This window comes from Triturus cristatus, chromosome 4_2 (assembly GCF_964204655.1).
Source record: "Triturus cristatus chromosome 4_2, aTriCri1.1, whole genome shotgun sequence".
In the NCBI taxonomy this organism is placed as follows: domain Eukaryota; kingdom Metazoa; phylum Chordata; class Amphibia; order Caudata; family Salamandridae; genus Triturus; species Triturus cristatus.
The window spans coordinates 307,673,598-307,689,906 of record NC_140586.1 but is presented as its reverse complement, the minus strand read 5'-3'; the positions used below and the strand labels follow the sequence as shown (position 1 = coordinate 307,689,906).

At 45.2% G+C, this 16,309-nt stretch overlaps 1 protein-coding gene across 3 annotated transcripts in view; it reads right to left on the bottom strand.

Annotated features, from left to right (window-relative positions):
• Positions 1-16,309, bottom strand: part of FAM20B (FAM20B glycosaminoglycan xylosylkinase) — a 180,831-nt gene that overhangs the window by 131,639 nt on the left and 32,883 nt on the right. For 2 of the 3 annotated variants that reach the window (XM_085601634.1, XM_085601633.1), the window contains exons 3-4: positions 10,563-10,649; positions 6,258-6,404 (exon numbers count right to left, since the gene is read on the bottom strand). In XM_085601634.1, the coding sequence (XP_085457760.1) occupies positions 6,258-6,404; positions 10,563-10,649 (234 nt within the window). The remainder of the gene's footprint in view (positions 1-6,257; positions 6,405-10,562; positions 10,650-16,309) is intronic. The other variant, XM_085601635.1, reaches the window with a different exon arrangement.

Here is a 16,309-nt window from a genome sequence, read left to right as displayed (position 1 = left end):
ATTTTGTGTAGGAATCCAAAAACACATTAAAATGACTTGCCAGGCACTGGTAAACTATTCAACAAAAATATATCCCAGTGGAAGAAAAGCTCAAGTTCAAAATAATGCACATTTAAGTAAGACAGTGCTGTACACAAAATTCATTGCTAGTTCAAATTTACAACGTTCTAAACTTGCTGTCACTTCATTTTGGAAAGCCTGAAAAATCAGCTTTCAAACCCTAGCATCAACTCTCAATGATTTAAGTGTGATCTAGAGATTTGCTTCCGGTTCATGCTGGAGGAAAGAGGCATACAGATCAGCGTAAGAACTTAATAGAACGAATTTTTCATTAATTGTGGTGGCAGATACTTAATGTAAACAGGCACGTTGTTAGAAATGCAAATTGTCTACTACAGAAGAAAGATTACTTACTAGTACTCTAAAAACGCAGTTGCAATGCAATCAGTCTCGCCTTTGGGGCCGTTTAAGTATTTAACGATGCAGCGCATTTTCGCACTTGCGTCCTGAAATATTTATAACAACCATTTGTACCTCTAAGAAAGAAAGCACACTTCAGTGTGTAAAAAAAGCTATGAAAACATATTGTTAAACTCTGCCTAGTCCTAGACCAACGCTGAATTCAGTTCAGTCCAAAGGTGTCTGGATATTGTTCAGTCCAGTGTAGCACTTAACAAATCTTCCCACTTGCTCTGTGAGGCAATGATGATGTGGCTTAAAGGTCAGAGCTGCCGACTTTGGCGCTGGGAAACCAAGTTGAAGTATCGGCGTCGGATTAACATCCTGTGATTCTGGGCGAATCACTTAATCTCCCTGTGCCTAAAAAATAAATATGTCCTTGTGCTAATGTAACTGTTACTTATATAAAGGGCTCCAATTCCTTCTGGGCGAGTTGGCGCTATATAAAATTGCAGAAACAAGTACAACTGCCTTAGCTCCATATCCCTCTTATTGCTATGTACTATATCGAGGTACCAGCTTGGGTCTGCGCCCACCCTTCATCCCGCGGCGCTCAGCACAATGGGAGGTACTCACTGGTTGTGGTAGCCCAGATGGTCTGAGAGGCACAGCTCCGACATCTTCATCAGTCCAGATAGGGCATCCCCAGGCAGACGATCAGGCACGGGGCTCTGTAGGTGTCGAGGCGCCAGCTGGGAGGAGTGGGGTGGTGACAGGGAGCTCCGGATAGAAGGGGGGGAGGGGGTTCAGGCAGAGGGGATTGAACACTGAGGTGCACAGCGCCTAGTTACAAAAGTTACAAAGCGTACCCCCGCACTCCACGAGGCTCCTGTTGACCCTCTTCCAGCAGGAGACTCCCGATTTTAAGCCACAAATAGTGTTCTTGTGTCTGCCCCCCGCCTGAACTTGCCTCTGCTTCAACAGAGGTGAATGGGGGAAATGCATTCTCCCGATGGTTTTTTCCAGGCCCTAACATGGGGATACTCCTACAGAGCTTTGGGCTGCTCACGCTTAGAGCTGGCTAGAGGCCGCAGCTGTTTTTTTCAGATTTATCTAGCACGATCTTGACACGAAGATGTCAGTGCTTTATATGAGCACCAGTTGCATTACAGACAGGCACATTATTGTGTTAGGCACGGGAGATGACGTGATTTGCCCAGCATCACAGGATGCTTGAGCGTCTCCGCAGAGACTCGACCCTGCTTCCCCAGCTCCAATGGCGGCCACTCTGAGAGAGGGGTGTAGGTTCCGCCCACTTCCGTTCTACAACAAGGCTGCCTGTATTGCACCGAGGGGTTATAGAAAAGCATGGCTCTGGAAATACTGCATCAGATGCCATTGCGCTGATGTGTGTATTAGGAAAGATAGTTAAGAAGTCTTCATTGTGCAAAGCACATGTTAAAGCCAACAGCCATTTACCAATGGATCAAGCATGTAGAGAGAATGGTATGCTGCTTTCGAGGCAGAGGTGATAGCTCAGTGGTGAGAGCGGCTGACTGGGGAGCTGTGGACCAGTGTTCGAGCCTTGTCATCCACTCAACGCAATTAGTAGCAAATACTTTAAATTAAAAATCAACAAATAAACGGACGCAATTATTAGCAAATACTTTAAAGCCTCAAAGTAAACAAGCATTGGACGCGATGGTGGTGGGTGGGGGAGAGAAGCGTGAGTTCTGATGAAGACGTGTGAAATAGCAGCAGGGAAGGGGGCGGAGAGGGGCTACGAGGGAGAGCGACGTAAAGCCATATGGCTGCTTTGCGCGCGTGCACGCCTCGTGCACTGTAGCTCTATGCCAGGGGAAGCACTTTAAAAACCCACTTACAAAATGTCTCAAAGAGACAGCTTTCGCTGTCTCAGCGAGACCTAAACAGAGGGGCACTGCGCCAATGGGAGGATAACCGTGCACATTTTCTATCTGACAAAGATTGGACCTGCAGCCAGGAACAAATTAAGAGGTTGTCTCTTAACCACAGAAATAGGCTTAATTTTAAATGTATTAGCCGAATATACGTCACACCGGTAGAGCTGGCCAAATACGACCCCTCCAAATCACCCCAATGCCAATTCCCCAGCACTGACTTTGCACACATGACTTGGACCTGCCCACTCATATCTACATACTGGAGAACAATATTTCAGGTGCTTTCTGATATAATCTCTACGCCGCTCGCCCCCTCCCCCAAATTGGCTCTACTAGGAATAGTCTGTGCTATCCCGCTCAGCTACCGCAGATTCAGAGCTATAGCACTACTGCTAGCAAAAAGGGATATCGCATTACACTGGGGCACCAGACAATGCCCCAGGAAGGAGGCTTGGCTTCGCAGCATGACATACTGCGATATACAGACTGAGATATACTTCTCACTCCAACCCCCTACCTCACGACCCAAGGATATCTGGCATATATATCGCCTCTACCTATGTCCATTGCAACAGGCCCCCCTGCTCCCATCCCCTTCACTTTCAAAGGATCACAATAGAATATCACCCACGAGTTTGTTACGTCCACACTCAGAACTGCCCTAATAGGGATATATGCCTGCCTTGCATTTGCCATATTTCGAACTGCCTGCACAACCTTCTCCCCTCCAGCACCCCGTCAAAAACAGCTTCGGCTTTTTAGGCCTTTATCGAGTGTCCATGCGGCCAGCCCCTCCCCTCCTTTCTCTTTTCTATTATTCTATCTAATATTTGAATACACCAAGTTCTCATTATGTAAACTGTCTTCTTGGCGGGGACCACCTATTGCTGAAACGGACTGACATCCGCCTGTGCTTCTTGCATCCTGGATATCTTTTCTTGATTCATTATTGAAAACACTTTCTTTGTTTTTATAAGCAAGATAAATATTTCCCTGGGCATGGATACCTCACCTTCCCTCCCACCCCTTCGAAGACAATATCATTGTAACCTCTCCCTCCCCATTTCTTACTATTCCTTTTTCTGATTGTCTGTGCGCACTGAACGATAAAAATCAATTAAATAAAAAAATAAAAAACCTTCAGCCACCACCCATGGAAAAGTAAACACCTTGGGGATTTCAATATGGTGTTCCTTAGGTAGATCGCACAAGGTTGTCACACATTTATCTTACATTTCTGTAAGGGAAATGAGTGTTTTAGTCATAACACAATGTATATTTGTAAAGTGTACGTTTTCCGAAGGGTATCTTGGTGCTGAATAACGGATGTTTATTGTTACCCAACTCAATGGTAGTCATTTTATCGACCTCAGAAGGAGGATTGGCTGAGTGAGCCAACTGTGTTTTGAACCTGTGGTTGAGGTTCGCAAAGGCTTTTGGGTAAAATAACCTGGTGAGAGCCACACAAGACAGCCCACCCTGGATACCCCTAGTGTCTAGTATTCAAAAAGGTGCAGGTGTGCTAGGTTTCCCTAGATGCCGATTAAGCTTGGGCACAAAATCCACAGTTATCTACATTGCAAAAAATGGTCCGTTTTCAGTGCAAAAATGTGGTGTGTCCATGTTGCGCTTGGGGGCCCTTCCCGTCACACACACTAGGCCTACCCACTCAAGAGAAGTACCATTTATCAGAAGACATGTGGAAACACAGGATAGTAAAACATTTGTTATTACCAATTGGATTTTGCTGCATTTGTGTCTTCCGAATGTAAGCCAGCGTGTAAGAAAGAAGACAGAGCTGCTCTAGCTGACCCCTAAAACAGTCACTGTAAGCCCAGACAAACTCCCAAACCAGTTTGGCATACTTTAAAATGACTCCTGCCAGCCATCATCCTAGAAGAGAACCAACAATCTATTGCATGACCTAGAGCTTGCATGAAAGATCAGCATCATAGACCAAAAAAGGACTGTACTCTCCTCCCTACAAATAGCTTAGTTTAATGTATTCCTATCAAGCGTAAACAATGCAAATAGAAAGAAGCTACAAGGCGTAGCTACAAAACACCAAGCCAATAATAGTGGTATAATCAACAAGAAAATACAATACTTACAAAATATCAAAAATCAACCCCAAAGTCTAACACAAATTAAAATTTAAATAGATAGAAATATATTCATATAGAGTAGTGGACAGTGCCTTGCAATAACGCATCCAAACTCTTACTAAGCATTAAACAAGAACTACGAAGAGAGTTCATGAAATTCAACAACAGATACTCTCACCTGAAAAACAACTAACAAAACTCTTCACAATGAAGGTCTTCTTGATCTTCAGCAGTTTTCTGAGGACTCTCGGACTCTACGTGCTGTACAAGCCACCGCCCTTGACAAACAAGAGCAAGATGACATTCTGCACACATTTCAAATAACCGAAACAAATAAAGTAATAAAACACTGAGCTAACCCACCCAGCACAGCCGTGACATCCTACACTTCCCGACGACACACCGGGGCTTGTTCACAGGACAAAGGGCACAGCATTGAAGTCTCAGGCTCCCTTTCGTTTTCTTTCCTTCTACACATTAATTTTGAACAGACAGCATTCACCAGAGTTGTTAATAAGGTCTGTGTCTGAAGTTCATGCCCTGCTATTATTGTTGAACAATGCCATCTCAAGCTATCACAACCCATCCACTCCCTAAATCATTGTGCCGTTGGCAAACGTCTAAATGTCACCAGCACTCAAGTCCGCTATGGTCACCCCCTACCTTCAAAAGAAGTCTGACCTACATGTTAAGAATATTGGCAAGTGCACATCTGTCAACTCACACAGGAACAAACCTTCCTTTCTAGCAGCCAGACTTCAACAGCATGGTCTGTAGTGGTAGGTTTCCACAATTTTCAATGCCACATTGTGCGCCGAGGCTGAGAAAAGATGGTAGTACTCACCTTGCTGAACTTCAATGAATTACGACTTGGCTCACTTGCCCTTTCCATGGCAGAGATGGCACAATTTTCAAATGTATGAAACCAAAAAACGGACGTGAATATTGCTATACGTCAGAGAATCAATATTCACCAGGACTCTGTATTGTCTTCAATTCTTTTGGACAACTTCACAGAAACTTGCAGACATTTTTCAATCTAAGGGGAGCATATTAAAACTTAATTCCAAGAACAAACCGTTCTATTCGGGTGACTCTGCTGACCTACAAGCTTACTCGGACTGGAAGAACAGAGTAGAACACTAGCTGGCGTAATTCAAGAAATCCTGGATGCCTCCTTCTAGTGATGGGATATTTACGGCCCACAACAAATACTTTTGAAAGTCATCCCTGCTTGGTGGATGTAGGCTCTAGCCACCTAATAGGCATCTTATCTGTAGATCGTGGTGGTCACAAATATACACCAAAATGGGATCAGAATCTACCTTTCCCCTCCTGCCTGCCATTTTCTCCATTGGTAGTAAAAATCTACTCAGTGGAAAAAAATAAACAAATTTGGCTGCCCGGCTCCTTTGGGGACTCAAAACGATCAGGAAGATATGGCCTGACACAGCTATAATATATATAATATAATCTGAATAACTGTACCTCAATCTATCTTGATGTCGTAAACCAAGGCCAATTTTGACTGGTTGAAGAATGACCAATCAGGTTAGCTAACATGGCACACTTTACAGACACGGTTATTGATTGAATTGTTCTCTTTCAATTATTCGGAGCCGATCAAAAGTCAGTAAGGCAGCATGCACTTTCCTGCACCACGTGTTGGAGAAGCCAAGGACTGTCCTATACAGGAAGTCAAGGAATGAGGTACAAAAGGATTTCCACAGTGTTCCGTGCCCGATAGGGTTTTGGCTCATTAATTTTTCTTTCAACAAGACATGTTGACTAGCACTAAAAGTTGAACATTCCAAATAAATGTAAAAGTAACCTGCCAGAGTCTATCTTCTTGAGGTGGGTCTGAAAAAACTTTAAGCCTCTTGTCTTCAGAAACAGATTCAGCGAAGGCCATCTCACTCCCATGTGATAGGTAATACTCACAATCCTACTGCAGGACTCCATCATTAGTAGCATTACCCTAGCAGAATCAGTGAGAGACAAATATGCCGCTGTTAAAGGATTCAGAAAATCTAGAACAGGTTCTAGGTATATTCACCAAAGTAACCACCGTCCCCCGTCCCCCCAAATTGCCCCTACCCCTCACCAGCCTCTTGGGTTTTAACCCCACTTTTTAAAACATTTTTTGTGAGGGGACATTAACTGTTGCACCCCTCTTGTCTTTTCAACCAGAATGGTTGTATAGGCTTCACCTGCACAGCACTTTGCTTGCAAAATCTTATATTTAAAAAAAATAAGTAATTCTTTATTTATTTTAGGGTTTTTATAAAGCGCATCAATCATCCTCTAGGGATATCACAGCACTAATATGGCATTACTTGCCTTTACTTACCAGTGGCTGGCTCTCATGTGGCTCTTATGTCTCATTACTTAGCAGTGGCTGGCTCCCACGTGGCTCCACTTACTATTAGCTGGCCTCCATGTCGCTCCTTGCTGGTCAGCCCCTCCTCCTCACCTCAGTAGTCGTGCCATGGAGACTGGACCGAGAACTGCTTCTGGTAGCCAGTCTCCTTCCTCTCGCTGCAGCTGCATGCTTTTGGTTCATTTTTAATTACTCTATTTGTTTCCTACATGGCACAACTACTGGCCAGTGGCGTTGCAGCTCTGCACAGCCCAGTAGGTGCAACAACCCACAGAGCGTGCTCGTCAGAAGGCGCACACTGAACCCCTTCCAGACGGCGAGTCTTCCCTCCCCTCTCCCCCTTGCTTGTTACCACCAACCGCTCGTTTTCCTTTAAATCACCACTTGACCACTTCTTTGGTGCCTGAAAAGGTCGCAGTTTTATTTTCAAAACAAGCATTTTCATTTTTACATGAAATCTTCACATTTCACCAATTCGACATTCATGGTCATAGTATAGTCATTGCAATTACTTTATTTGTATCCTGCACCCAGCCTCCTCAATTACCTGGGAGAGGAGGGAGGAGGCCCCTTTCTCTGTGTTTCGATTCACGGATCTAGGCTTCAACTTGCTACCGATTTGGAGGGTGTCCTTTTGGACCTTCCCGGGCTGCAAGTGCTGTCCCGCTCGCCCTGTACCCTTTCGTGGGCCCTCCCTTCTCCCAGGGGTCCCTGCCGTTTGGCATCCCAAGGATCTTACTTTAGTATCTACTCTATTTTTCTGAAGCTGGGTCCTTGCCATCTTCTCCCTCTGCACCCCTGCCGTAAGGCATCCCAAGGGTCCTCTGGGAGTGTCACCTCTATTTTCTCTTTGGTGGCACGCCGCCCCATGGATCCCGCAGTGCCCCTACTGTGAGGCATCCCAAGGACACTGTGATAGCCTTCCGTCTATCTTCTAGTAATTTCGTCCTCTACTATCTTCCTCGTGTTTAGCTCCGCCACGCTCCCTACGGTTTCCCGATCGGAGGGAGCTCCCCCCTACCACAGCCCTTCCTTCTCGCCCTACTTGGAAACTACTTGTTCCAGTACGCCTACGATGTTTAGTGGGAGTGTGTCCATTCCTACCCCCATGAGGTGTACCCCATCTTCCAGGTGGTACCCTGGCGACCTCAGGTTTATGAACCCGTGCCCCTGTATTAGCTGTAGTAGTCTGCCTGTCCGATGGGGGGTAGGCAGCATCTGTCCTCCGCCCCCGTCCACCTTTGTCCCTGCTTAGAGGGACCTGCGCCTTACTTCTTAGTGCTAGTCTCTTTTTCGTTGGCCCCTGCCCCTGTGTTGTGTCTGCAGCGGATGGTGGGGTGAGTTCCCCCGCATGACCCACAAGCATGCTTGAATTTGCATGCCGCTGCCCATCTACACTCGTCTTTGTCGAATCTCCAACAGGCTTTATTCGACTTTTGTCCCGCCTGGTTCTTGCCGTTGATCTCTTTCCCTTGGCCTTCAAATGTGCCCTTACTCCCGAATTGGCGAAAAGCGGTCTCCTTTGCGCCAACCCCTTCTCTGGCTGCCACCATGTGCTTTGAGAAACCTTCCATATCCTGGCCACCCCATTCCATTATTGGCCAGACTTGCATTTTTGCCCTAAAGCCCTCGTCATAGTGTAGCCAAGGTTCGCCTTGGTACTGCTGCTGCGCCTCGTGCACTTTTTGCTCATAGAGCCAGAGTGCCGCCGCACTTTGAGGGAATTTTTCAATGAAGACACAAGCCAGTGTCCTGAAAGCCTTCAGCCAGTTCTCTATGGACCTCTCCACTCTCGGTTTTCGGGAGAGTAAAGGCAAGTAATGCCATATTAGTGCTGCGATATCCCTAGAGGATGATTGATGCGCTTTATAAAAAGCCCATTCTCTTTTTCCTTGCTAGCCAGGAGGGGGGTTGGATTATGCCTTTTCGGGCCGTTGGCCCTACTCTTATTCCCCTCCTTGGCTTACTAGCTCGCCCCCTAATTGGGGGAGGGGGCCCTCACCTGCTTGAAGGCCAATCCTGGCCCCCCCAGCCTAGCCGGGATTTTAATTAGGGGGCGGGGTGGGCTCCCGCCGTCGGCCGGCTTTCTACCCAGGCCCCCATTGGGTCCAGCTTTGCCTTCCCCGGCCCGGGTCCAAATAGAACCTCCCCATATCCCTGTCATGCTGAACGGACTTTATGTTACTGCTTTACAGACACTGGAATTACCATATAACGCACAAGGATTTTCATTCAAAACCCATTCTGAAATGTAGCAATATTCTTTTTCGTTGTTCATATAAATAGTGCTACCAACAAAAGATGTTGCTTGTCCTCGGTCAGTGTGTGGGGATGGTGAGGTGGCGGTTGACTTGAAACAGCGTTCTGTTAAATCACTTTGCAGCTTGTAGTAGTGGAGGCTGGCGTTCACTCTTCTCTCAGCTCTATTAGTCACCGAGAAAGAGCGCACTTCACACGGCCTGTGCAGCCTTTTCCAGCTCGCTGTTAGCATGAAACACTACGGCCGCACAACTGCTGTACTAGGTCTGTACAATGGCTTCCGCCTTGCTGAAAGTTGCACCTACTGGTCTGTTCTGCTGCACATGCCACAGTGGGAGTACCACTAGAGCAGAGCAGGCAGGAAAATACCTAGCTAGGATAACCTTCCAATCCTTGCTACGGGTGCGGACCTCATCGTAATTATTTACACAGTACAGCATGTGGATGGACCACAATGTACGTACTGTGTAACAGAAGGAGACTCTTCCGGCTATATACGAATTGTATAGGGTTGCCAGAGTGCAGGAATGACTAGGAAGTATTGAACTACTATAGCATCAAGGTCGATCATATTTCAAGGTTCATTACCAAAATGATTAAATAGTTTATCTACACAAAGGGTGTTTAACACAGTGGTATACAGTTACACTTTGTTTAAATGAGACTTTCGTGAGTTAAAACATTTTCTCTAAATAACATGATAAACCTTTTTAGAGAATCTGGGTTTATTCCTTTTTGCTACTCGCTAAATACTTACAAAACAGAATTTAATAAATAAGCATAACTAAAGAAACATAAGAAGCAAAGACTTAGCATACAGGTTGTGTTATTTTGGGTGCTATCCATTATCTGACATTTGATATCACTAATTTCCATCAACCCAACTCTTGCTACTTAATGCAGAGCCTTAACCACGTAGGAGAGCATCAGTCGCATGCTGCTTGGAACTGCTCACATCATTTGGTAAATTTACTATGTGCATAAGTACCTTCCGTAAATGCCTCATAGGGCCGGCCCTGCTGTAATTACAAGTAAAAATAAAAATGGAGGCCTACCTACAATTGCCAATTACGATAACTTGTATGCAGTCTTTGATTCCTTGAACTCCGATTCAACCAGCAGACAAAATAAGACCTGAGATCTCAGGAAAAGTAAATGGCTGCGAGGCCAAACACCCAGCAGCACACAGTCGCCTACATATAGTTTATTGTTGGGTGAGTTCATCTGCAAAAACACAATGCATAAACACTGTCCTACGTGGTTTTCTCAAAAACTGACAGAAAGTAAAGTGACAACTTACAGATCACTAATGCTTCTCGCCCCTAAGTACTGTGCAAGACTGGAAAAGAGACAGTATTATTTAGGAGACTGATCTTTCGAGCCGCAGACCAGTATACAACAGCACTATAGTTCTAATTGTATGGTCGGCCGAGAACATCTGATCAAAATCAAGAGGCAGTGAGAGCAGCATACTGACAAAATCAAACAGTCAACTACCTGTCAAGGTGAAAGGCGGCCACTTCTGCATTATGTCGGTCATACCCAGCATACGGTTCCCCGTCAACCACATAGTCTCTGCTGTACCTGAAATGAGAACAGATATGGATCAAAGACATGGCTCCTCTACACCAGCCACAATGCAGGTTATCATGCCCCTTTGCACTTTCTGACCACCCAACAAAAGAATTACCTACAACAAAGTCAACAGCCAACCACTTGGAGTAAGGATCAGGTTTCCCTGTAAGCATCTGTTCTTGGCATTGCTGTAGAATCACATGCTTTGCATATTCCTGCCATCTAGTGCCAGGTCTGGATGTGTGCGAATTATTCTTCAAAGAAGTATTTAGAGTCACAAGGTAAGGCGACTCCTTTTCTTGGTAACAGTGCGCATGGGTATCGTTTCCATTGTTAGATTGTTTTCCCGCAGGTAGGTGAGAATGGAGTACAAGTTAGTCTTAGTAAAGAGATGTCCATGCAGATGAAAGTATAGGTAAGAACTGCAACAACCATACTTGCCCAAGGAGGAGGGCGGGCGCATGTAAATCTATAGCACTACATGCTAAGAACAGATGCTTACAGGGTAAGTAACAATCCATTTGAGGCATGTGTGGCTGTAGATAGCGGTGTCCTCCAAAAGCGGTGGCTAACAAGTGCACATTGCAGTTGTTTGAAAAAGTGTACATAGAACCACCTTTCCTACATAATCTTGTTGGCATGCTAGAACATCCACACAATAGAGCTAGTGAAAGTGTGTGGTGTAGTCCATGTAGCTGCTTAACCAATGGAAGCTATGGGAATGTTGCCCAAGAAAGCCATAGATGCCCTTATTTTGTGAGTAGAGTGTGCTCTAGGGGGTACAATCAAAGTTCTTTTAGTTTTGATGTAGCATGTTTGAGTACATTTAACGATCCATCTAGAAATACCCAATTAAGAAATGGGCTTCCCTTTATGAGGGGGTGCAAAAGCAAAAAAAGTTGTTTAGTTTTGCAAAAGTCTTTGGTTCTGTCAATATAATACATTAATGCCCTTTTGACATCTAGTGGATGAAGAGCTCTTTCTGCAACAGAATCAGTTTGTGGTAAGGAAACAGGTAGTTCCACCCACTGATTATGGCGGAAAGGAAGAACTACTTTTAGGTTGGTAAGAAGGACCACCCTATCCTTGTATAGTTGGAAAAACGGTTCTTCTTAAGTTAGTGCCTGGAGTTCAGTAACACGCCTTATTGAAGTGTTGGCAATTAAGAAGGCCACCTTCCAAAAAAGAAACTGGAGGGAGAAATTGTGTAATGGTTCAAAGGGTGGACCCATAAGTCTTGTGAGAACAATATTGAGATTCCACGCAGGTGCAGGTGGGACTCTGGGTGGTATGGGTATTTTAAGGCCTTCCATGAAGGCTTTAATAACTGGCACTTTGAAAAATAGGAAGTGTTACCTATTTTGTAGATAGGCAGCTACTACTGAAAGATGTAAGCGTATGGAAGTATAAGCAAGGCCAGATTGTTGTAAATGCAAAAGATAAATAATGTTTTGTACAGATGCATTGACTCGATAAATATTTTGGTTAAGACAGTAAAAAACAAATCTTTTATACTTGGCTGCATAACAGGCTCTAGTGGGAATGCTCATACATTCTGTTGGCAAATGTAGGTACTCGAATACTATGACCTCTGGAGCCAACCTGCAAAGTTTAACTCCTTTGTGTTCAGATGTTGGATTGAGCCATGGTTCGGAGTGAGAAGATCTGGGTTGAGGTGAAGCTCCTCATGCGGAACTACTGACAGTTTAAGCAGTGTGGCGAGCCAAGGTTGACAAGCCCATGTGGGAGCTACCAGAATAAGGGTGAGACGTTTGCTTGAGCTTCCGAACCAGAAACGGAAGAAGGGGGAAAGGTGGAAAAGAGTAGGCAAATATCCCTGACAAACTAATCCATAGCGTATTGCCTTTGGCTCGTGGGAGTGAGAAGCTGGAGGCGAAGATTGGGCATTTTGCATTCTGTGGAGTCTCAAAGAGGTCCATTTGTGGAAACCCTCATTTGTGTAAGTATGGGAGAAGGACTTGGGGGTGGAGTTTCCATTTGTGGACTTGTTGTCGCATCCTGCTGACGAGGTTGGCAAAATCATTGTCTGTGCCTGGCAGATATTCGGCTAGTAGATGGATTTTGTGATGTATCGCCCAACGCCATATGGTCTGAGAGAGGCATGATAAACTTTAGAGAGTGTCTCTACCCCCCCCACACTTTTATACATAGTACATGACTGTCATGTTGTCTGTCTGGACTAAGACAACCTTGCCAATCAGGTGAGCTAGAAATGCTTTCAATGCTAGGTGAACAGCTGGAAGCTCTAGGTAGCGGATATGGAGATTCTGGTGTTTGGTGTCCAGAGACCCTGAACTGTTAGATACTGTAGGTGAGCGCCCCACCCTGAGGGGGATGAGTCTGCTGTTAGCATGATTTGTGGAACAGGGTCTATGAACGGCCACCCTTTTAGTAAGTTTTGTGTGTTTCACCACTTCAGAGTGATGAGTCCGGCTGTCTACCAACACTAGATCTTCAGTAGAGCCTGTGATTGAGTCCACTGTTGTGCTAAACATCTTTTGTAGCGGACACATGTTCAGTCTGGCATGCGGCACTATGACAATGCATGAAGCCATAATTCCCAGAAGACGCATGAAAGTTTAGACTGTTAAGTATTGATTGATTTAAAATCGTAGTAGCATTCTTTGAAAATTGTGAATTCTGGCTGCCTTTGGATAGGCTGAACCTGATTGACTGTTGACCACAGCCCTTAGAAATGGCTGGAGCTGTGAAGGTGGAAGATGGGACTTGTGACATTGATCGTGAATCCCAATTGTTGCAGAAGGTTTATGGTAACCCGAGTGTGTTGACGTATGTGCTTTGATCAGCCAGTTGTCTATATACAGGAAGATACAAATGTTTTGCCTGCGTAAATGCACTGCAACGGCTGCTAAGCCTTTGGTGAACACTCTGGGTGCAGTGGTTACTCTGAATTGAAGGACCTTGAATTGGTAGTGTTTTCCTGCTATCACAAACCAGAGGTATTTGCAATGTGCTAGGTGAACAGGAATGTGAAAGTAAGCGTCGTTTAAGTCTAGTGATGACATGAAGTTGACTTGCTGTGTAAGTGGAAGCGCTGTTAAAGTGTGACCATATGGAAGTGCTCTGATATATAGTGATTTAGAAGCCGTAGATCTAAAATCTGCAATTACAAGCGGCCTTTTTAGGGAATTAGAAAGTACATGGAGTAGACCACAGACCCTTGATGTTGTAGAGGGCCTGGCTCTATAGCTCCTATGAGTAAGAGAGCTTGTACTTTTTGATAATGTCCAACATCCACCGGTCCGAAGTTATTGACTGCCAGGTGTGGAGAAACTGCTGCAATCGACTCACTAGTGTAGAATGATCAGGGGAAGGAGCAGTAACTCACTGTTTATTACCGGATGGGGCATTACAGGTTTATGTACCTTTGCCACGACCTTTGAAGCAGTTGTTACATCTGTAGTTGCCTCTGAAATACCCTCTAGATGGAGAGGTGTGAGTTTGCGATATATAGGCGGAAAAAGGCATCTGTAGATGTCGCTTTAAAACCTGCTGTCATAATCCTGCCAGGGTCTGGTGGTGATGCTGATGGTGGTGAGCCACAAGTGTCATCATCCCTCCATCTGCATCTGGGTCTGTGTGTGGAGATCCCAGAGGTGTAATATTTAAGGGATTCTGTGGTGAGTGAGGTATAGAACGTGTTGGAGGTGGTGGTATGTGAGATGAAAACGTAGGAGCAATAGGGTGCAGACGGTTGGTAGCCCTGTCTTTTTTCTTCACAGGTAGTGGCAAATCCATAGCTTCTTGAAAAAAACATTTGCTTCTTGGCAGAAGGCACCGACTCAGTCTTTGTAACAATGCGGCTAGTATCTGGATAGATAAGGATCCGTTTTTGTCTCAGGTAGAGTCTCTCCTGCATGGTTTCCAAAATGGGCTCTCGGAGTGTATCGGGAGCCGATTTTGTTTTCGGTGCCAAACTGCTTTTATTTATGTATCTTATTTAGAAATTTTTCTATAGAGCGAACATGACCACCGAGGGCATCAGAGCGCTAGACAGTTTATACATCAAGAAGGATAAAAGCAATCAAAACAGAATCAACAAAGCAAAAAATTCACAATCTTGTAAAGCCAAGCATTCTCATGACCCTGGCAGCTGGGCCACAAATCTGCGACTTTTACCTCAATATTAAATGGAATAACCAGTCTGAGGCAGAAATGTCTTCGTCAAGAGCACTTTGACTTCCTTTTTTAAGAGGACAGTGGAAGGATTCACCCTGACTTCAGGAGATAAGTCAGTTCCAAATCCTCAGTGACATACCTGGGAAGGCTAGATTGTAGGTTTTTCTTTTCTTGAATTTTTGTGGTTCAAGCAATAGGATGGTGGTGCTTCTAGAGGCTCTCGAACCACATGAGAGCTCCAGTTTCTAAGCGAGGTTCAGCGGGGTATTGAAGTGAATGCTTGTGTGTGCCATGCATGCAATTTTTAACTGTATCCGAGCTTCATATGGAAGCCAGTTCAGGGACAACAGGTCAGGAGAAATATGGTTGTATTTTTTAGCACCTGTTACGAGCCTAGCAGCAGAGTTGAGGGCAACCCTAAGAGGAGCTGTCTTCACTCTAGGCAGGCCGCAAAGGGTTCCGCTGCCATAGTGATCTCAAACCTTGAATAAGGCTTGCACTGCAACCTTTAGGTCATGAGCAGGGAGATCAGGTTTGAGTTTCCTTAGGATGCGGAGTTGGAAGTTTGCTCCTTTGGCGAGGAAACTGATGTGCTTCTGCATGTTCAGACTTTTGTCTAACATAATTCCCAGAGAGGTTGCAGAATCGACAAGGTGAGGGCTACAGTTAAGAGCAGTATGCTGATTCAACCATTGTTCCATGACCGGAGATTGCTTGTGTGGTGTGATTAGGAGGAATTCTGTTTTGAGAGCATTTAGCTTCAAGTGGTTATGTGTCTGCCAGCTTTGAGTTTCCAGTAGGACTGAGTTGAGGGACCAGATGTCCTCAGGCGAGGCAATCTTCAGGTATAATTGGGTATTATCCGCGCACATGTGATAGTGAAAGCGGGATGATTTCAGAATTTCTGTCAGAGGCTCCATGAACAGGTTGAAGAGCGTGGGTGAGAGTGCTGAACCCTGTGGAACCCCCAGCGTGACCTGCCAAGGATGAGACAAGGATTGGTTTACCTTGAAGCTTTGGGATCTGAAATGAAGGAATGAGGAGAACCAGTTTAGTACAGGCCAGGACAGCCCCATCCTGTGTTCCAGGAGGTCAATAGTTTATCGTGTTTGACAGTATCAAATGCCGACGAAAGGTTGAGAAGGATCAGTAGGCGAGATTAATTTTGAGCCATCATTCTTAGCGTATCATCGACAATGGGAGTTAACGCAGACTCTGTACTACGGCCTGAGCGGAAACCAGATTGGCATTGGTCCAGGAGTTGGAAATGATCGATGTGGTTACAGAGTTGGGCGAGCACACATTTCTCCAGGAGCTTTGCCAAGGTGGGGATGTTAGAGATTGGACAAAAGTTATGAAGGTCTGTGGGATCAGGAGATGGTTTCTTTAGAACCGGGGTAACTTGACCCGATTTTAGGCAATCCGGAATAGCACCTTGCTGAAGTGATGCATTAACGATCTTAGTCCAAAGTGGGAGTAAGGAGGTTCTAACTTCCGAGAAGAGGTTC